The 23,246-nt window shown below is 43.7% G+C and overlaps 1 protein-coding gene across 2 annotated transcripts in view; it reads left to right on the top strand.

The window, feature by feature from the left end:
- NGEF (neuronal guanine nucleotide exchange factor) overlaps positions 1 to 23,246 on the top strand; it is a 151,952-nt gene that overhangs the window by 81,794 nt on the left and 46,912 nt on the right. For both annotated transcript variants that reach the window (XM_088479259.1, XM_088479260.1), the window contains one exon: positions 17,993 to 18,135. In XM_088479259.1, coding sequence (XP_088335385.1) covers positions 17,993 to 18,135 — 143 coding nt within the window. The remainder of the gene's footprint in view (positions 1 to 17,992; positions 18,136 to 23,246) is intronic.

Below are 23,246 nucleotides of genomic sequence, written 5' to 3'. Positions count from 1 at the left end.
AAAAGTGTGAGAGTTTACTGCTAAACTCTCACATATCCTAAACTCTCACCCTATTACATTTGCCCCTGGACTCAGAGCTAGGCAGCCCATCTGGGTTACCAAATTTTCTGTATACCAGTCCAGCGTCACCCTTGAAACATGACAGGTGGCATTGTCTTCTTAAAGCATTTGTTTCCATAGAAGTGCATGGGCCTCCCTACGAAATGTTCTTGTTGAAACCACCACATAAATGGCCATTTGGAACTCGTGCACAATGGTATGCATTTCGCTTGCACTGGGGTGCCCAATCTTTTGTCTACATAGTGTTCTTGCGCATGGCCATATATGGAGCATGCACAGTGTAAATATATAAGCAAGATACGCTACGCAGCTGGCTGTACATTCAACTCTGCATCAGCCCCAAAATGTGCTGGCTAGAAGCAGATAAAAATATGAATTGCAATTTTTCAACCAAATCTCATTTCCACTCTGCTTCCAGACAGGGACATAGCAATGAAACTCTAGCTTCATCTGTTCTTTTTTTCTCTGTCCACATAACACTGTATTTGGTAGATTATGAGATTCTGTTTGACTTTTGTTGTTTTTGAGTACTTGTGTAGCGCCCTTGGGAATTACTACCATATCATTATTCATAAAAGTGTTTATTCTACCAATCTGGACGTCTAAGGATTATTCCTATTAAAATCACGCTGAAACTAAAATACAAGTTGCTTTATGGAAAATATTTACCACTATCATTCCTAACAGTAAAGTCAAGAGTCAGGCTGACAGCAAGAGACTGACCTGGTTGGCCATAGGCTTACAATATCTGCACATCTCTTCCTCATTCATAATCACCACTGTATCCTGCAGATCCTCTACTACCTTGGTCTGCGTGATACTGCTCTCTCATGCATTTCCTCCTACCTCTGACCTTTCTTTTTCAGTCTCTTTTCATGACCCCACTCCACCCCCCCCCCCCCCCCACACACATACTTCCTCTGCCAGTAGGTGTCCGCCAGCTCTGTCCTTGGACCTCTCCTGTTCTTCCTCTATACATCCTCTTTTTAGGAGAGCTCATCAGCTTTTTTGGCCTCCAATACCATCTCTGTGCTGTTGACACTCACATGACACTCAAATCTACCTTTCCTCCCCTGGAATCTGTATCGATTCCCGGCAGCGCCTGGCCGACAAAAGCAGAGTTCCCGGCAGCGGAAGCCCGACAGCGCTGGAAATCCCGATTGTCGCTAAGGTAAGTATAAACTAACCTAACCCCCTAACCCTCCTTAGGGGTGCCTAACCCTAACCCCCCCTTCCCCGCTGCCTAAACCTAAGTCCCCCGGGGGGGTGCCTAACCCTAACCCTCCCACCCCCTAGCCTAACCCTAACCCTCCCTCCCCCTAGCCTAACCCTCCCGTGGGGGTGCCTAACCCTAAGTGCCCCCCCCCCGGGTGCCCTAAACCTAACCCTCCCCCCCCGTGGCTGTCTGCCGGCGGCGCCCGGCATCCCTTCGATCGGGATGCCAGGCGCCGGTCTCCCGGCGTCGGGGAAATGTCAGGCGTCTACATCTAGACGCCCGGCATTTCACCCTCGCCGGGGTATGACAGTCGGGAAGCGGCTGTCGGTATTAATGCAGACAGTTTCCCGATTGTATACCCCTCCCCTGACCTGTCCCCCTCTCTCCTCACTTGTATCTCCAACTGTCTCTCTGCTACTTCCTCTTAGATGTCCCAGTGCTTTCTTAAACTTAACATGTCTTAGACTGAGGTGATAATCTTTCCACCCTTCCAAATATCCTCACTACCCACAATTTCTTTATTTATTGACACCAGCACCATCTCCTCTGGCCCGCAAGTTCGCTGTCTTGGAGTCATCCTTGACTCCTCTGTCTCCTTTAAACCACACATCCAGCACCTTTCCCAGTCCTGCAGTTTCCAACTCAAAAATATTGCTAGAATTACACCCTTTCTCACCCTGGAGGCAACCAAGACCCTCATCCACTCACTGATCATCTCCAGACTGGACTACTGCAACCTACTTTTATCTGGCCTCCCTGACTCCCACCTGTCTTCGCTACAATCTGTCCTTAATGCTGCTGCCCGGCTCATCTTCCTCTCTAATCGCACTACATCTCCCTCCCCTCTCCTACAAGTCCTTCACTGGCTCCCTTTCCCCGTCAGAACTAATTTCAAACTTGCCTTATTAAGCATAGTGTATCACACCACTTTGCACAAATTCATGGAGCCAATCCAGAAGTTTTGAGAGCTACCATCATAGAACAAATCCCTATTTCATTTCGTGATGGTGATAGGTTCAAGAAATTGCGCATTAGAGAATCCTATCGGATTCATGTTTTACATACACTGTTCCCCGATGGGTTAAATGAACAATAAAGCTTGATTTCTGATCATTTTTATTTTCAAATATCCCTTCTTTAATATAGTAGACAATTGATAAAGCTTTAAGCTTCAGATTGATTAGTGTCCTGTTTAGGCTTTTTAATTTTATTATTTTTCCATATGAGAAGATATTACATTGATTATTTTTAGTTTATGTATAATTTTTTGTGTTTATTTAGTTTTGCATTGCAGTATCTATCATGATATGATTTATATTAAGTTAATTCATATGGTTTATCTATATTCACATTTCTTATACATATCTCCATGTATATGTATTCTGTATGTTTTTAATGAGATGTACCAGCAAGCCATTCATTGAAATATAATAAGGGTTAATTTGTCATACTCCTGTCTTCAGCAATTTAAGAAAGCCATCCGATCACAACTGAGTCTAATTTGTTAATTAATGAGGGTTATATAAACTCACTATAACCACAATGGAGACCATTCGCCTTCTGAGGAAACTGGGAATACCACAACCCCAGAGAAACGCGTCAAGGGGACTATCTTATGCACACGGACACTTTGTTTCTACTGCTGTGAAAACTTGCTACATCGTAAAGCACCAACAGACGGAGTGCTCTGTATACAGTTCTGCTAGAAAGGATAAAACCACACGGAGTTTGCAGATTGCACAGCCAGCGAGAGTTTCCCCATAGCCATGTGGAACATCTACATGGCATCTGACACCTTGGTGACATCAGCCGCATCAGTGTGATACGACCCCGGTCCCCATCTGGAACGGACCTCGGCGTACTGCTAGGCATCAGTCTGACCCCAGCCAGTGGGATTGCTGGTTACTGCCATATATCCAGTATCCATTCATTGTTACTTATGCTGCTTTTACCCATATTGAGGAAATCTAATCACAGTGGATTGCTGCACTATACATTGTGGACTTCATAGTAAGAACATCTTACAGTGGTCTGATTCGTCAGTCTATTATCTGTGTGCTTTGATGTATGTGGTTACCATTCAACTTTTATCAATTATATGTTTTAATAAATATTAATACTCATTGTGGTCACTTGATTGTTACTAGCGCTCTACCTGTTCTGTTGTATTGTCCCCATTTTTAGCAGGTGCAGATCCTGCTGTGTGAACTGCTTACCTATCAAGGGAATATTCTCTTTCTTGTTAGCGCACCCAGTCCTCCAGTTTATTCATTTCAAACTTCTCACCCTCCTATTGACATTGCTGACCTCATCTCCCTCGACACTCCCACCCGCCCACTACGATCCACCCATGAATGCTGCATCTTCTCCCAGCTGATCACTTCCTTCCACTCTCGCCTCTAAGATTTTGCCTGCGCTGCTCTTCACCTCTGGAACTCTCTCCCTCTTTCTATCAGACTTTCCACCTCTGTACAAATTCTCAAGACCCACTTCTTTATCAAAGCCTTCCAGCTCTCATCCTAACTCACTGCCCCATTCGCCTTGCTCAATGTCTCTCCTATGTGTCTCCCCTGTCTGTCTGCCCAATCTTTAAGACTTTTCCTTCACTTTCTTCTACCACCATATCCTCCCCACTGCCTACTACAACACCCAACCTTTGGTTTCTACCATCCTGCTGCCTATTTGAGTTTAAGACTACTGATGCAGCAATGTTTTTAAACAATGTCCATGTTCTGTAATTCTCTGTATTGTATCTCACTTTCGTTCTAGTGTTATCTGTTCATACTGATTGTGTTTTTGTATTTTGTAAGGCTCTGTGGACCCCTTGTGGCACCATATAAATTAAGGATAATAACAATAACAATCTTTATATGCCTTGTACTGCCAGGGAGGGATCCTGAGTGTGCAGCCTTACCCTCTCAGTATCGCCTGTTTATCACTGATGAACTCTAAAGAGACACTAATGATGCATACACACAGTACAACCTGCACAACCAGAGATATTGCTGATAGATTTCCCTTCAACTTTCTGTAGTACAGGGCAAACTATTTTGGGTAGATATCTATGATAGATATCTATGATAGATATATCAGTGAAGTCATGTCTTTACAGGCAAATCTTGACAAAATCGTCCAAGTTGGCCTGCATGTACGATCGACCATAGATATCGTTATCATTCACCCGGGAACGCGCATCGTTGGTTGATCGTTCACTGCATAAAAATGAACGATTATTATTGAATGTTATCATTCAGGAAAATCGTCCCGTATGTATGCAGCATAAGTTGTTTTACCTGTACATTGATTTACTCTGGCTGCTTATGAGAAGTGAATGTAATACATAGCAGCCAAGATTTGTAAATGTTGCTTTACTTGTCTATGGAGGGGAATGTGTTCTATCCACACACTGGCTGGATATAGTGTTATTTTATAATAATTCAATTCTAATGCATTTTAAATAATCTCTCTCCATAAATCTTAATTTGTGCAGTTTAAAGAAAGATAACCAAGGTTTGCATAGAACAGAGGGCATATAACCCCGAGACAGGGCTGGATGGGTTTAATAAAGTGAAAGGAGGGGTATTTAGAATTGACAGTTGTTAAAATCACAGGGATAGGTTGTTTGTTGTTAAAGGGGAGTGGTTACTGGGAGTATGGGTAATATCTGAAGAGCTATTCTGACTCTTTGATTCTGATCTCCCGCCCTCCCTTCCGTATTGTGTCTTGTGTAGGCTTTATTTCATGGCAGGGAAAGACCGGCAATCTGTAAAGCGTCCATATTGTCGCAGTGGGAGTGGTGCACACACCTTCAATCCACTGGTTAGGCTGATCCTACTGGGGTCAGCGGCGCCTCTCATCCAGGTGGGCCGAAATGGTGCATTGGTATGGGTGTTGGATACCATCTCACTTGCTAGAAAGGGATAGTTGGCCCTTGCAATTATTTTTTATTGGCATGGGTGTCTTACTTGCTAGAAAGGGAGAGTTGGCCCTTGCAAGTATTTTATATCTCACTTACCATTAAATGGGATATTGGCGCTGATAAGTTGTGGACATAGGCAAACGTAGGGGGGGTTTCCGTCTGCCTGGAAACCCCCCTCCCCAGCACACACCATGACCACAATAGAAATAGTAATATAATAGAATGTTACTAGTGCTGCATGTTCTTCTCAGTATCACAAATTAAATAATTAGCACTACCTGTGGATCTTTTAAAATGTGTCAGCCAGTAATAAATACACCTGTGTACCAACTAGGAGATGTGGAAAACATGCACTGTTAGGGGTGCACTGCTATAGACCATCAATAGGGTGAATTATTAATACTGTATAATAATACACTATCCAGTACATAAGGAGACCAATATGTACATATATATGTCCAGGGCAGTGCTAGGTTCTTCTGCTGCTGACTCCCGGACTTGCTCCAATGCTCAGGAATTGTACCCACATCTGAAAAAATATATTTATCTCAGACAGGATGGCCCTACTGCCGCATCTAATGGCTTACTGTGATCGCTGGTCCTGTATATGCTGGAATTATGCAACACAATATATTAAAGCTGGATAAGTGCTAATTATACCCTCTCCATGGACTGGCCACACTCACTCTAAAATCAGGCATTTGGAAACCCCCCTCTAGAAATCCTGCGTTTGCCACTGGTGGACATCTTTGGCCTAAGTCAAATGGGTGCCGATTGTTTGCCATTCTTTCCTCTGCTACCATACTCATTATTGTAAATAAATAAAGCTGACCTATTATCTTTGAACGGCATTAACTTGGTCTGTGTCTTTATTTTGGGAAAATATGGTTTTAAAGAATTTATAGTTACATCCATCATCTGACAATAGAGAGTTTATAAGTGAATTATACTGTACAGATGACCATTATCAAAATACAGGCACAAACATTTCCAGCCCTGGAAAATAGGGAGAATTGGCATGTATGATAATCGTACCCAGTTTGAATATATTCTCCTAAAGTTGTGGCATTTAACAATAGACTGTCTTCTTTGTATTGCGTTCCTCTTCATTGAAGCAAATAATAATAGTACATCTGTCACCAAACTATAAATACTTCCTATGAGTAATAGTGGGCTCTGTGAATGAGCTGGGTTGTTGATACCTGCTATGTTATGCTTTCCTTGTTCCCCAGTAATCCTGTGTTATTCCTGTGCTCATCACCTTGTGCACAAGGAAAAGAAACACGTTACTGGCAAATGCTGAAAAGGACAACGCACAGTGGGCCTGATTGATCAGTGCACTGCGGAATGCAGATTCCCGACCCATACTGCGCATCTGCAGTACGGATCCTGCGTGTTCGTATGCAGAGCGGCAGAAGAGTGTCAGTGATTGACAGTCTGCTGCCATTTGTGGACGGGAGGGGACGGCGATGGCCTCAGTTTCCCGAAGGTGTGCTGCCGCCATGGGGGGGGGGGATGCAGGATCTCCGTTAGCTGACGGATGTTTCCTAGCCTCTTTCTTTCATCTTCGGCGGCTGTCTTGCGTGACCCCATGGATTGATTAGCTGGCCGATATTCTCTCAGATTATCCCATGGTGCGTTGTACACTACAAGGCAGCTCGGATAAGTAACGCATGAGGCCTCCTGCTGCATTACCATAACTGCAAGGACGGAATTGCAAATCTGCTTGCGTGCCGCTTTGCAATTCTGTCCTAAGCTGAATCAGACCCAGTGTTTGTGCTTTGTTGAATCCCATTATACACGAATGACATATTTAGCATGATTTATTTTCTTTTCAATCCTTCTATTATGATCTAATCATTTATTTTCATGAGTTACATTTAAAGGACCTATTTATTGATGAGGCTTTTCATTTGATAAAAAGTGGCTGAAATTACATCTTACAGCTCCAACTGATCGGAGCTATTTATCATACTTTGCTTGCCTGGACAGCGCACCTTAAGGGGCATATTTAATACAGTCTGCATTTAAAATGTGGTTGTATTGTGATATTTTCAACTAAATTTCACTTGAATGTATCAAATGTCCCTTGCAGGAACAGTGCTTTTGAGAATGCTTTGTCCCCGCGAATCTGTTCGGCACAATTCTGTATTTTTCAGAAAACATGTGTCTGTATGTGTGTGCTCCCCCTCCCCTTCCTTTCCTGCTGCTGCTCTGCTCCCTGCCTCCTCTCCTGTCCCCGATGCCCACCTGCCCCTGGTGTAAAAAATAAAATAAAACTTACCAGCACCGGATGGCTGATTAGTGATCTCCTCTCTGTGACCCGATCAGAGGTGTGCAGTCACCCGAGACTCTTTGATAAAGTCCCTCGTTTGTGGTGTGAAACGTGTCAGCGATGTATTCCCCGTTTTGTGGACACCGTGACTATACTTACCTTTCCAGTGATTCCTGGACTGAGTGTTGTCAGACACTGGACTCCATGTGTTCTTCCCAGTAGACAGTATTGATAGCCCGCTGTAACTGTTGCCTGCAGGTATAAAGTGATTTGAGTCGGCGCTGACTATTTCCACAGCAACCGGCTGGAACTTTGAGAGAGTCCCCAGGGGGACAGAGGTCCTGAACATAGGATTCATAAGGACTCCCCCTCAGTGTGTGATATATTGTGAGCACAAGTGACTGGGTAATTATCCGCTACTTTGTCCAGCAAAAGTGCTAAAAAGTGTCAATATTACTGTGATTAACAGCGGTGTATATCAACAGACTGTTCAAGCTTGATTATTATATATGGCCAAATGTGGAAAATTTATTGACATAAATTAAGTACTAGCTACATTTCCATTAAACATCATTAAGTTCAGGTTGACTGTGAACAACTAATATTGAACTATTCATCACTCCAGGTTGTTGGTGTGCATGTAGAGTTCATTGTATGCAACAGAGCATTATTCATCTTTGGAAGTCCGTAAACATCTAGTTTTGAAACACTTATCTATCCAAGGTTTTTTAGTAAAAGTGTTTTTATTATATATATATATATATATATATATATATATATATATATATATATATATATAATCAGTCAGGTGCATAAATATTGGGACATTGACAGAATATTCATATTTTGGCCTCTATTCACCACCACAAAGGCTTTGAAATGAAACAAACAAGATGTGCTTTAACTGCAGACTTTCAGATTTAATTTGAGGGTAATTACATTAAAATCAGGTGAACGGTGTAGGAATTACAACGGTTTCTATATATGCCTCCCACTTTTTAAGGGGCCAAAAGTAATGGGACTAATCAACTTAAAAGCTATTTCATGGACAGGTGTGGGCTATTCCCTCATTATTTCATTATCAATTGTCCTCAAAATTCTACACACAATGGGGGTCATTCAGACCCGCTCGTGAGCGTCAGGACGCTCGCAAGCGGGTCGATGTTCCCCACTGCGCATGCGCACGACGGAGGGAGCTCCGTCGTGCGCATGCGCGAGACCCGGGGAGCGACGGGCTTTCCATCGCTCCGGGTCTCGCACCAAAGGGGGCGTGCTGTCGATGTTGATTGACAGCACGCCCCCTTTGGTGGGCGTGCTGGGGGCGTGCCTGCCAGACGGAGGCGTTCTCATGGGAACGCCTACCGTCTGAAGCCGGCCCCACTGACATCACTAGTGATGTCAGTGGGAGTGATTTTGGCTCTGATAGAGCCAAAATCACTCCAGGGCTTGTGGCAGGGAGACCCTACCGCAGGGTCTCCGTCGCAAGCCCGATGGTCGCGATGGTCAAGATCATCACTACCATCTTTTTGGCCGCTTGCATATGCTGTGGGTGGTCACCCACAGCTATACGAGCGGCCAAGAGGCCGCTCCATTTTCATGGAGGAGGGCCATGATTCAGAAATCGAGCGCTCTGGTCAGAGCGTTCAGCTCTGAATCAGGCCCAATACCCCATAATGACAGCGTGTAAAAAGTTTTTTGAGATTTTTGCTAATTTAATTAATTTAAAAAAACTAAGAAATCACATGTACATAAGTATTCACAGCCTTTGCTCAATACTTTGATCTTTAAATAGCCCTTGATGAAGTGGCTGCAGCTACCCATCAAACTTCACATAAACTAAAGTAACAGCAATGGCTTTCCACAGACACCTACAAAAACCGTCACGTAAAGTAGAATGTCAGTGGCGTAAATCTTAATCCAAATGACTTCCTCACATACTGTAAAATAGGAATCCACCCATCCAGGGCCGGCTCTAGGGGTGTTCGACCAGTGCGGTCGCACAGGGGCGCCACCCATAGAGGGTGCACCTCTCCCCAACATACCGATTTCAGTGGACAGTACTGTCCCACTGTTCCACCCGTGGGCCGAAGTGGCCCGCGGGTGGTCAAATCGGGAGTGTGAATGGATGCAGCACGCATGCGCGCGGCATACAGTCACTGACGGGAGAGGGCTGGGGGAAGCCCGGCCAGTGATGTAGGGCTGGGCTTTACTCCCAGTCTGAAGCTATTTGGAGGCGTGCCACGCCTCCAAAATAACTTCACTTAGGGGGCGTGGTCTATGGTAATGAGGCCACGCCCCCGCATAGTAACAGGCCTGCACAGGGTGCTCAGACCCCTGGAGCCGGCCCTGCACCCATCTGTCACCCTAACCCTCTGTCCACCCCATCTGTGTCACCCCTGTCTGTCTACCCCTCCCCATTAGAATGTAAGCTCTCACAAGCAGGGCCCTCTTCCCTCATGTGCTTTTTATTCCTTTACTTATATTGTTATCTACTCTATACTCCTTACAACAGCACCTAACTCTTGACTCTTGCCATCCTGCTACTGTTGCAGCAATGTTTATATGCCATGTACTTGTCTTGCAATGTCTTGTACTGTATGTCACTGTTTTCTTGTTCTGTTCAACTGTTTCTGTACTTTGTTTATGTACTATGTAAGGCGCTGCGGAACCCTTGTGGCGCCATATAAGTAAAGGATAATAATAATAATAATAATGCACCTTTGGCATCAATTATAGCCTCAAGTCTTTTTGAATATTATGCCACAAGCTTGGCACACCTATCTTGGGGCAGTTTCGCCCATTCCTCTTTGCACCACCTCTCAAGCTCTATCAGGTTGGATGGGAAGCGTCGGTGCACAGCCATTTTCAGATCTCTCCAGAGATGTTCAATCGGATTCAAGTCTGGGCTGTGGCTGCGCCACTGAAGGACATTCACAGAGTTGTCCTGAAGCCACTCCTTTGATATCTTGGCTGTGTGCTTAGGGTCGTTGTCCTGCTGAAAGATGAACCATCGCCCCAGTTTAAGGTCGAGCGCTCTGTAGCAGGTTTTCATCCAGGATGTCTCTGTACATTGCTGCATTCATCTTTCCCTCTACCCTGACTAGTCTCCCAGTTCCTGCTGCTGAAAAACATCCCCACAGCATGATGCTGCCACCACCATGCTTCACTGTAGGGATGGTATTGGCCTGGTGATGAGCGGTGCCTGGTTTCCTCCAAACATAACGCCTGACATTCACACCAAAGAGTTTAATCTTTGTCTTATCAGACCAGAGAATTTTGTTTCTCATGGTCTGAGAGTCCTTCAGGTGCATTTTGGCAAACTCCAGGCAAGCTGCCATGTGCTTTTTACTAAGGAGTGGCTTCCGCCTGGCCACTCTACCATACAGGCCTGATTGGTGGATTGCTGCAGAGATGGTTGTCCTTCTGGAAAGTTCTCCTCTCTCCAGAGCAATGCTGTAGCTCTGACAGAGTGACCATCGGGTTCTTGGTCACCTCCCTGACTAGGGCCCTTCTCCCCCGATCGCTCAGTTTAGACGGCCAGCCAACTCTAGGAAGAGTCCTGGTGGTTCCGAACTTCTTCCATTTACGGATGATGGAGGCCACTGTGCTCATTGGGACCTTCAAAGCAGCAGATATTTTTCTGTACCCTTCCCCAGATTTGTGCCTCAAGACAATCTTATCTCAGAGGTCTACAGACAGTTCCTTAGACTTCATGCTTGGTTTGTGCTCTGACATGCACTGGCAAGTGTGGGACCTTATATAGACAGGTGTATGCCTTTCAAAATCATGTCCAATCAACTAAATTTACCACAGGTGGACTCCAATTAAGCTGTAGGAATATCTCAAGGATGATCAGTGGAAACAGGATGCACGGGAGCTCAATTTTAAGCTTCATGGTAACGGCTGTGAATACTTAAGTACATGTGATTTCTTAGTTTTTTTTTTTTTATTATTATTAAATTTGCAAAAATCTAAAAAAAAAAACTTTTTACACGTTGTCATTATGGGGTATTGTGTGTAGAATTTTGAGGACAAAAATAATTTTATTCCATTTTGGAATAAGGCTGTAACATAACAAAGTGTGGAAAAAGTGAAGTGCTGTGAATTCTTTCCGGATGCACTGTATATTGATTAATATACCTAAATAAAGGACAAAAACATTTTTGCTATCCGTGTACATATTCATGTGAATTTAATTTAGCGCCGAAGATTGCATTTTTCTTCAAGTCACCTGAGATGCAGTGAAAGTGCCTATACTGCATCTCAGCTGACTGCATACATCAGCTGATCGGGTCACACACAGACAAAATTACTGATCTGCTGTCCAGAGCAGGTAAGTCTTATCTTATTTCTTTTCTATTCCTACACCTCTGTGATCAGCCTGTGGTCTATTTAGACACATAGGCTGATGACAAGCAGAGCAGAGAAGGAGTCTGGGAACCCTGCATAATGCTATCTGAAGATAACGTTATTATTGCAGGGCTTCCTCCAATATTTTTTACATTTGAACAATAGTAAATTTGAAGCAGATCGCAGTTCTCATTACGAATATGGGAAATGTAATCTGCTTACTAAAATAAATGTGAATTTAAGGGCTTGGAGGAGAATTTTGCTAATTCTACTCCAAATGCCCAACATTTAGGCTATACTAAAATAATGTGAAAAGGGTGTGACAACACACATTTTCACATTATTTTAGTAAAAATATTATTTATAAATATGACAGTAAGATAAGCTGTACCGGCAAAGCGCTTTCTCCATTGGGAAGTCTTTCAGTCCTTCATTTACTTAGTGCCCTGGGAAGTTACAGTGTAAATATATATGATGTTGGGAATTGGGGGGCTGCACTTGGTATAAGCAGCTTATCTGATCACTTGAGTTAATCCAAAACCCCAAAGTGAAATGTGCACAGTCCAACTGCCGGATAGAGGAACAAGATCACGCTCTGACGATCCTCTAGCACACAGGCTACAGCCGCTAACCACATCTGAACATGGGGTTAGCTAACGGTGGCCAAGCTTTTACGAAGCTTAGTAAATTAGGCCAGACTGCAGTCCCCTTTGGAAAAAAAATGGGGTCAGCAATCTGCTCTGTTAAATAGGTTAGTTATTTTAAGCATGTGATAATTTCCGTTTCCACATGATTTGTTTGTAGGGGAAGTTAGGTTAATAAAATAGGCCCACAGGTCACATAACAATCACATCATACAAACTGGATGTAGTCAGCATCCGGGGGCGGGATGCCGATGGTCAGGATCCCGGCACCAGTAACCTGACCGTCGGCATCCCGAAAGTATTGGGGTGTTAGCAGGAGGTTAGGGTTTGATAGCAGGGTTAGGCATTAGGGGGAGGGTTAGGATTAGGGTGTGGGGAGGGGGAGGTTAGGTTTAGGTAAAATGGCGGCGAAGTTAGGTTTAGGCACCGGGGAGGGGGAGGTTAGGTTTAGGCACTAGGGGGGGAGGTTAGGGTTAGGCATCGGGGAGGGTGGGTTAGGGTAGGGGTTAGAAAAATACTTACCATTACTTCCTATGTGTGTCAGTATTCTGGCTGTCGGGATGCCGCTGTCAGTATTCTGACCAATGGCATCCCAACTGTCCACTTAACCACAGATGTGTGGTGAAGCGGTAGTGGGCAAACTAAAGATTACATGACTGTTACAGCCCACTGGGTGGGTGAATCGCCTTCAGCAGAAGCAGTATCTAACAAACAACACCAGCACATTCAGAGGCAGGCTACTTTGTGTATCACCGGATTCAATAAGAGGCATACCACTGACAACCTCTTAGAAAAACAAAGAGATGTCATAGAAACATGGCTTAACCCACTTGGACTCTCCTCAGGATTTGTCACTCACCGTCGACAGCGCGCCCCCTTTGGTACGAGACCCGGAGCGACGGCTTGCCCGTCGCTATCCGGGTCTCGCGCATGCGCACGACGGAGCCGGCTCCGTCATGCGCACTGGGCCAACATCGACCTGCTTGCGAGCGCTCAGCGCTCGGGAGCGGGTCTGAATCAGGCCCAGAGTCCCTTCGCGTACTGGAAGGAAAAGTACAGGCAATTTGGAGGCCCTTGTATGAACTGGCTTTGCATTACTTAAGCTGCCCACCCTCCAGTGTTTTCAGCACAGCTGGGAACCCTGGTCTCGATTCAGACCCAGTCGCTAGATACATCCGCTCACTCCCAGCGTATGCAAATTCGACTAAGTGACGGCAAGGCAAGTGATCGCACGGCAAGCTATAAGCACGCCCACTACATCTTGGCATTCGATCGCTTTGTGTATGCAGACGCCCTCCAGCCTGTCTTAAGACGCCCACTTGCGCACGTCATATCCAGGAAGCATATGCAACAATCGGTACATCGGGTACCATCGGAAGCAAACGCAGCACTTGAGGTAGACTATACCCTACCTCAAGCACTGCGATCACTTCAGTGTGAAATACAACCAGGTGACGTGTACTATGACGTTGCATGTTAATTATGTACGCCTCTGAAACAGCATTATTTCGGTCAGGCATGCCTGCGTTCACATCTACACTCCCCTGTTTCTAGTGACCAGCCCCTGTTACCACCCACAAACTGCCTCTCCTGTCACTCACTCTGGTGGGCTGTCTATGCTCTGCGAGCGAACGCTTCCCGATCTTTCACAGTGGTTCACGTATGTGAACTGTGATGCATGCACACAATGCGAACCATTGGCATCTACGAGCAAATGCTTCTTAGCGTCCGGGTCTGAAATGGGCCCCTTGTGAGCGAATGGCGTAGGAGGCTACTTCCTCAAAATGTGGAAAAGATGATGTTCATTAAAATGAACTGGAAATTCCACGAGGAAGACCTTTCCCGGCAATTACGTCACAGCACAGAGTCTTCTGTAATTGTGGATTCCAGCGGGGATTAATTCATTTTAGAATGTAAGCTCTTACGAGCAGGGCCCTCTACCCTCTTGTTCTTCTCCCTACTTTAGTTTCATCTACTTCTTACTCACCACTAGGGCACCTAACACTTGGTTGCTTATGCTCTGTTGCTTATCTGGGTGTTATGGTCGCTAATGTAGCAATATATATTATCCATGTCCTGGTGCAGTATTGTATTGTTCTATAAGTCGCTTGTCTACAACTTGTTTATGTACTTTGTAAGGCGCTGCGGAACATTTGTGGCGCCATATAAATAAATGATAATAATAATAATATTGTGTGAGGATGATGTACACACTGAGAGGGTGAGGATGGCAATGACGATGACATCTTGCCACTGTAGAGCTGTTGCCTTAAGCCGATTGGTAGCTTGTGTTGTGGGGGCCCAAACAAACCAAGCACTTCAGCCACAAAAGTGTCAGTCCCTGTCGCTGAAGTGCTTGGTTTGTTAAAGTGTGGATGTCCTTTTTAATATCCAACTTAAGGGTGGGTGGGAGGGCCCAAGGACAATTCCATCTTGCACTACCTTTAATTTCTGCCACTGCTGTTTGGAAATGTTTAATAGATATGCTTTAAATTGTGGTGTCTGTGCCGCCTCTCTGTCGCTAGTAACCAGTCAGCTCACTGCAACCTTTGGCCAATAATGGTGAAAACAATATTATAAGCTGTGAGGTGGTCTAAATTGACTGTAAATGACTGGTAATTAATGTTATTGAGGTTACTAATACTCAGGAACAAAAAAAAGCCCAAATTATGTGATTTTTAGCTTTTTTTTTGTCAATTTTTGTAAAAAATCCAAATCCAATCACAGCAGGTTTGGCATATCCAAATCCGGATGACGAATCAGAGCCAAAACAAAATCCAAATCCAGTAAAAATGGTCTGGCGCACATCCCTATATGAAAGACAGTATCTCCTGAGCTCTCTCTATACACATGCAGCCTTTCTACTAGTGATTACATGCTCTGGTAATAAAGCTGTCTAATGTAGATGAATGAGAAATCTCTGGACCAAAACACATGGGTATTTTGTCAATACATTTGAAACCATTCTAGGCATATCACTCTTGTTGTTCTCTCCAAAACTTGTCTTTTACAAAATGCCCCTTTGACCTGTTGGTGTTTTGTTGCTGTACTTTTTTCTTTATTTATGAGCATATGTACTAAAAGTCGTTGAGTGCCACAATTTTTTTCATTGTACATCGCAGCGGGGAGGATAATTTTTTTCATTGAAAGTTTCTGCATAATTTTATGAAAAACTGGCTTGATAAATAAGCCCCAAAGGGGACAATGTACTAATCGCTGACTTTTTTTTTCCTTTTAACAAAATTTCCCTTCTATGTACTAGCTCTAACTCGTAGGGACAGCGGGAACCACTGTCCCAGTGAATAACATCCCTGGCATATTGGAGGAGTCTTTCACATTGTTGAAAGACTCCTCCAAAGAATCTGACACTGCGCATGGGCAATGTCAGCTGCCGGAGACAGACAAAAGCTGTGCAAAGGGAAAGTAAGACAGGACAATTATCCCTTCTAGTTAATGTAAGTTTCGAGAGGAGCAGCTTTTCCTTTGACATTTTATGTAGCTTCTTAAGGTGATGTTAATGTCTTTTGGTTGGCACTTGGTTATTAGCATGCATTTATATAACCAGACACTGTTGCTTATGTTTGCTGTACCACAGTTAAACTAAATGTTACATGTAGCTTTTACAAGCCAATTAAATAAAGATGACAACTCCTCCTTTAAGGTCTAAGGCAAGGGTATGTGGGAACATGTATAGTGTAACCAACATTTATTCTTGCGTGTTTGTTTGTCAAAGGCAAGAAAGACATATTCCACTAATCTGATTCTTTATCTGCCCTGATATGTATAATCTAATAAGTAGGTCCCACCCGAATACAGGATGATAGCATCACACTGTGAATGTTCAGAATGTATGACAATCGCAGTACAACTTGTTTTATACTATACACCATTTAACTTGTTTTATACTAATTTTAGTGTGTAGTGAATCTCTGTAATACCCCTTTCAGACATACCGAGAATCCTGGGAATTTAGCCTGCCTCAGCCATATTCCCGGGTTGCCATGTATGTCTGAAAGGTACCTACCCAGGAACACGTTCCCGGGTGGCCGACCCTTCAATCGACCATGGAATTCCCAGGACTTACCCTGCTTATGTCTAAATGGTGCTACCCGGGAATTTACTACGCCCGGGCTGCACCAAGCAGTTTTTACATTGCGTTGGCAGCGCAGAGCATCCTATAGGATGCTCAGCGCTGCCGCTCACCACCCCCTGCGCTGGTGGCTGTGTGTCGCTCCCGCACTCCCGCTGAACCACCAGGGCAATAAAATAAATAAAACAAATAATTTAGTAATAAAATAAAATTTTTAAAAATGCTGCATTTTGATTAGCCGGCTGCCGGCAGCACTTTGATGACATCGATGACATCATCAGTGGCAGCCGGAGAGGGGATAGTCTAGGAGGAGCAGACGGCAGAGGAGAGGCAGGTAAGCAGAAAAACCCGGCTTATGTCTGAAAGGTGTACCTGGGAATTTCCCGGGTAGACGATGTAGTGTGAAAGGGGGGTCTCGACCAAATAGCAGGAACTTTTAACATTCCTTTTATTATTATTATTTCTTATTCTTTACGGAATCTGCACTTGGGAGCCTGAGACGTGACTTCTAGTGCAGATATGGGACCCTGACTCGCTGGCGATGCCATAAATTAATCTTTTTGGGCCTATTTGATAAATAGGCTCCTAAAGGTGTTTGTATAAAAAGGAACATCTAAGCATTTACTCGTCCATCCATCACAAAGTTGCAATATAAAGTTGATGTACTACTGAGCAACCTATATTTACTTTATACAGTACTTGGCATGTGTTAATCCATCCGCAAGGTATGAAATGAAAAAGTGGACGTGCCCTGGTTATTCTGTTTGCGCCATCAAGTGGATGTGGTCATTCTAATGTCGTAATGGCACTGCTTCCCACTTACTAAGGAAGATGTTGTTTGTTGCTATAATTCATCTTAAGTGGATGGGGGAACAGCGTATGGGCATCATGGCACCTTGTGCATGTCTGGGAGAATTGGGTGCATGTTTGGGAGTCCCGGAAATCAAAAGCAAATGGATTTTTGATTAATTCTATTCATACACATTATTTTGGTTCTACTGTCACCCATACGTGTTGATACTTTTACATATCAATAAGAAATGATCTAATTGAATGTAACATGTGGCCGGTATAACAGGCTCTTGGTCTTGTTTGACCAGGGGTACAAAGACCATTGTTTTCAATGCAGAGCTCACATAATGCTATATAACAAGTAATTTATATCAAGGGGTGACTTTAAATTGTTCTGTCCGGAGCATGTCCTCTGCTCCCGGTCCTAGATATACTCTTATCCATTTCTTATGTTCATGAATCCTGTTTCTCCTAATGACTCTATTGGCAGCTCTTTGTACTGAATAACACAAGCAAATATGTTGATTCTTATATTTATATTGATGTCAGTTAAGGGGTGGAAAATTAATCACACCAGGTATATTAAAGTGTTTTGAACTATTTGACCTGCACATGGCAGTCATATATGTCCTTGTGTTTCTTACAGAGACTATCTTCACAGCGAAGACTCCAGCAACCCTCCTGCAGATACCCCCTCCCCTGCTGAGTGTGCCACTACTGCCCCCGAGGCACTGCCAACTGTCTATCCTGCACCAGCAGACTCATGGAAAACCTTAATAGGCCATGTAGGTAAGAAGTACATTGCTGATGTGCAGATGAAAGCCATAGGTACATGGTTAAGCCTGTATTTACCTGCCTAGACTCTGTACAAATAGAAGTGCTACTTTACAAATGTATTGGTGCATTACGTTCAACTGTGTTTGCCAGCACACTCTTATAGATTCTGCATGTGGGAAGCAGGGCATCACAGTGGTTAGCAGTGTTGGGTCATCTTGCTGAGCAGGCTGATCTCTGCGTTGGATTTGTATGCTCTCCCCATGTTCACTTGAGTTATCGCAAGGTTCTCTGATTGCCCGGTGCTACGTAATATGGCGATTTTTTTTTTTACAGAAGAAGAATGTTTAGTAAGTTGGTTCTTCAATGATCAGCGGCTTTGATGGCAATTTACTGTTAAAATCTAGTAACTAGTAGTTATTATTATCAAAAGAAATCAACTACAAAGAGAACTGTACTATCTGCTAGCCCTGGAGCCTATAATTATAATCACAGTCTGGTGAGTACTGTATAACACATATTTTAAGCCAGGCTCTATTTTAAGACAGACAAGTTACATGTTGCACTACGCTCTGCTTCATTTTATTTATTTATATTAAATTTAAAAAAGTACTGGCTTATGTGCCAATATCATGAAGCGCCAGAAATACAGCAGAGATGTGTCAGCTCTGTTATTCATGCTCTGAATAGCTGGAGACTGAGACTAAGTGTTCCAGCCCGTGAATTGTTACTCCATAGGTGTCCGCTACAACCCATAATAGGGACAATAAAACTGATTTTGACTGGTTAACACTACAGATATGTAGAATATGATTGGTTCATCTTGTTTCAGCTTGTTTTGTGACTGCATTTATATGTAAATCAGTATTTATCCTCTCTCATCCAATGGAAATGTGTAACTCTCAAATTGTTAACATGGGAATACATTTTGAAATTTCTTGGAAATGAATGGTTATATAAGTGATCTAGCGATCCTCATTATTTCAAACGCACTGAATTAGTTAAATGGGATATAAAAATATTTGTAGCATGTTTCGTTTTACTGCCCTTTGTAATGACTAATTCTGCTTTTCAGACTACAATTCTCTTCATTACACCAGACTCTTCTCCCTAATGATGTGTTTTCCATTCCCTCCTTTCTCTGCTGTAATGCTTTGCTCTGCATAGCATTCTTTCTCCTCTATAATACCCTGATCTGCCCTACATAGCCTTCTTTCTCCTCTGTAATGTTCTGCTCTACATGCCCTTCTTTCTCCTCTGTAATGCTATGCTCTGCTCTACATACTCTTCTTTCTCCTCTGTAAGGCTCTGCTCTGCTCTACATGTCCTTCTTTCTCCTCAGTAATGCTCTGCTCTACATGGCCTTCTTTCTCCTCAGTAATGCTCTGCTCTACATGGCCTTCTTTCTCCTCAGTAATGCTCTGCTCTACATTGCCTTCTTTCTCCTCAGTAATGCTCTGCTCTACATGACCTTCTTTCTCCTCAGTAATGCTCTACTCTACGTGGCCTTCTTTCTCCTCAGTAATGATCTGCTCTACATGCCCTTCTTTCTCTATTCTCTGCTCTACATGCCCTTCTTTCTCTATTCTCTGCTCTACATGCCCTTCTTTCTCCACTGTAATGCTCTGCTCTACATGCCCTTCTTTCTCTATTCTCTGCTCTACATGCCCTTCTTTCTCTATTCTCTGCTCTACATGCCCTTCTTTCTCCTCAGTAATGCTCTGCTCTACATGGCCTTCTTTCTCCTCAGTAATGCTCTGCTCTACATGGCCTTCTTTCTCCTCAGTAATGCTCTGCTCTACATGCCCTTCTTTCTCCTCAGTAATGCTCTACTCTACGTGGCCTTCTTTCTCCTCAGTAATGATCTGCTCTACATGCCCTTCTTTCTCTATTCTCTGCTCTACATGCCCTTCTTTCTCTATTCTCTGCTCTACATGCCCTTCTTTCTCTATTCTCTGCTCTACATGCCCTTCTTTCTCTATTCTCTGCTCTACATGCCCTTCTTTCTCCTCTGTAATGCTCTGCTCTACATGCCCTTCTTTCTCTGCTGTAATTCTCTGTTCTGCTCTACATGCCCTTCTTTCTCTATTCTCTGCTCTACATGCCCTTCTTTCTCCACTGTAATGCTCTGCTCTACATGCCCTTCTTTCTCTATTCTCTGCTCTACACGCCCTTCTTTCTCCTCTGTAATGCTCTGCTCTACATGCCCTTCTTTCTCCACTGTAATGCTCTGCTCTACATGCCCTTCTTTCTCTATTCTCTGCTCTACATGCCCTTCTTTCTCCTCTGTAATGCTCTGCTCTACATGCCCTTCTTTCTCTGCTGTAATTCTCTGTTCTGCTCTACATGCCCTTCTTTCTCTATTCTCTGCTCTACATGCCCTTCTTTCTCCACTGTAATGCTCTGCTCTACATGCCCTTCTTTCTCTATTCTCTGCTCTACACGCCCTTCTTTCTCCACTGTAATGCTCTGCTCTACATGCCCTTCTTTCTCTATTCTCTGCTCTACATGCCCTTCTTTCTCCTCTGTAATGCTCTGCTCTACATGCCCTTCTTTCTCTGCTGTAATTCTCTGTTCTGCTCTACATGCCCTTCTTTCTCTATTCTCTGCTCTACATGCCCTTCTTTCTCCACTGTAATGCTCTGCTCTACATGCCCTTCTTTCTCTATTCTCTGCTCTACACGCCCTTCTTTCTCCTCTGTAATGCTCTGCTCTACATGCCCTTCTTTCTCCACTGTAATGCTCTGCTCTACATGCCCTTCTTTCTCTATTCTCTGCTCTACATGTCCTTCTTTCTCCTCTGTAATGCTCTGCTCTACATGCCCTTCTTTCTCTGCTGTAATGCTCTGCTCTGCTCTACATGCCCTTCTTTCTCTATTCTCTGCTCTACATGCCCTTCTTACTCTATTCTCTGCTGTACATGCCCTTCTTTCTCCACTGTAATGCTCTGCTCTACATGCCCTTCTTTCTCTCTTCTCTGCTCTACATACCCTTCTTTCTCTGCTGTAATGCTCTGCTCTGCTCTACATGGCCTTCTTTCTCCTCAGTAATGCTCTGCTCTACATGACCTTCTTTCTCCTCAGTAATGCTCTACTCTACGTGGCCTTCTTTCTCCTCAGTAATGATCTGCTCTACATGCCCTTCTTTCTCTATTGTCTGCTCTACATGCCCTTCTTTCTCTATTCTCTGTTCTACATGCCCTTCTTTCTCTATTCTCTGCTCTACATGCCCTTCTTTCTCTATTCTCTGCTGTACATGCCCTTCTTTCTCCACTGTAATGCTCTGCTCTACATGCCCTTCTTTCTCTATTCTCTGCTCTACATACCCTTCTTTCTCTGCTGTAATGCTCTGCTCTACATCTCCTTCTTTCTCCTCAGTAATGCTCTGCTCTACATGGCCTTCTTTCTCCTCAGTAATGCTCTGCTCTACATGGCCTTCTTTCTCCTCAGTAATGCTCTGCTCTACATGGCCTTCTTTCTCCTCAGTAATGCTCTGCTCTACATGGCCTTCTTTCTCCTCAGTAATGCTCTGCTCTACATGACCTTCTTTCTCCTCAGTAATGCTCTACTCTACATGGCCTTCTTTCTCCTCAGTAATGATCTGCTCTACATGCCCTTCTTTCTCTATTGACTACTCTACATGCCCTTCTTTCTCTGTTCTACATGCCCTTCTTTCTCTATTCTCTGTTCTACATGCCCTTCTTTCTCTATTCTCTGCTCTACATGCCCTTCTTTCTCTATTCTCTGTTCTACATGCCCTTCTTTCTCTATTCTCTGCTCTACATGCCCTTCTTTCTCTATTCTCTGCTCTACATGCCCTTCTTTCTCCTCAGTAATGATCTGCTCTACATGCCCTTCTTTCTCTGTTCTACATGCCCTTCTTTCTCTATTCTCTGCTCTACATGCCCTTCTTTCTCTATTCTCTGTTCTACATGCCCTTCTTTCTCTATTCTCTGCTCTACATGCCCTTCTTTCTCTATTCTCTGCTCTACATGCCCTTCTTTCTCCTCTGTAATGCTCTGCTCTACATGCCCTTCTTTCTCTGCTGTAATTCTCTGCTCTGCTCTACATGCCTTTCTTTCTCCGCTGTAATTCTCTGCTCTGCTCTACATGGCCTTCTTTCTCCTCAGTAATGATCTGCTCTACATGCCCTTCTTTCTCTGTTCTCTGCTCTACATGCCCTTCTTTCTCTGTTCTCTGCTCTACATGCCCTTCTTTCTCTATTCTCTGCTCTACATGCCCTTCTTTCTCTATTCTCTGTTCTACATGCCCTTCTTTCTCTATTCTCTGCTCTACATGGCCCTCTTTCTCCTCAGTAATGCTGTACTCCACATGGCCTTCTTTATCCTGTGTAATGCTCTGCTCTACGTGGCCTTCTTTCTCCTCAGTAATGCTCTGCTCTACATGCCCTTCTTTCTCATTTGTAATGCTTTGCAGTGGCATCAATAGGGTTGGTGTTACCCAGTTAGGTAACTCATGATGGTGTCCCCCCCCCCCCCCTCCCCTGTGCACCTGGGATATTGCACGTGCCTATTTGATGCTGTGATCTCCTTGCCCCTTTTTCTCCTCTGTCTTCATACCCTTTGTACTGCTCTGCTTGCAATGTCCCACTTACTCACCATTTCTTCTTTTAGTCTTTGATGTAACAGTAATAACTGATAATCTTCTCTATTTCACAATGCCCAATTTTTCCTCTGCACTCCTTTGTTTTGTGCTTTCTTACTGTGTGTTTTTATTTTTACTTGAATTTTTAGATGTTTCTGCTAACAAAAGTGGCAAGTTGGTTTCTGTTCCTAACCGTAATGTAACATGTAATATGTCATTTAAATTAAATAATCTGATGTAAAAGCGATTTTGCAATAATGTAAGTGCCTTTTCCATGTCTTTATGGATCCATCATTCCCTTTTACTGGGAAAAATATGTAACTCCTAGGATTATCAGGTCTATTACAAGGATACATTACCTCAGATTAATAAAATGACCATCTGATTTGAGTTTGACTGCCACCCTATTAAAAACAAACATGAACTTTGGCTGCCATTATCATTCTGGTCTTCACAATACAGGTTTGTAGATTTGTGATAGGTGCCTATCTCGAGATCTATGAGAATCTCAGCAAGGTTACT

Source organism: Taudactylus pleione, unplaced genomic scaffold (assembly GCF_031769625.1).
Source record: "Taudactylus pleione unplaced genomic scaffold, aTauple2 ptg000229l, whole genome shotgun sequence".
Taxonomy (NCBI): domain Eukaryota; kingdom Metazoa; phylum Chordata; class Amphibia; order Anura; family Myobatrachidae; genus Taudactylus; species Taudactylus pleione.
Note: the sequence above shows the minus strand (reverse complement) of the source record. Positions and strands in the feature narration are given on the sequence as shown.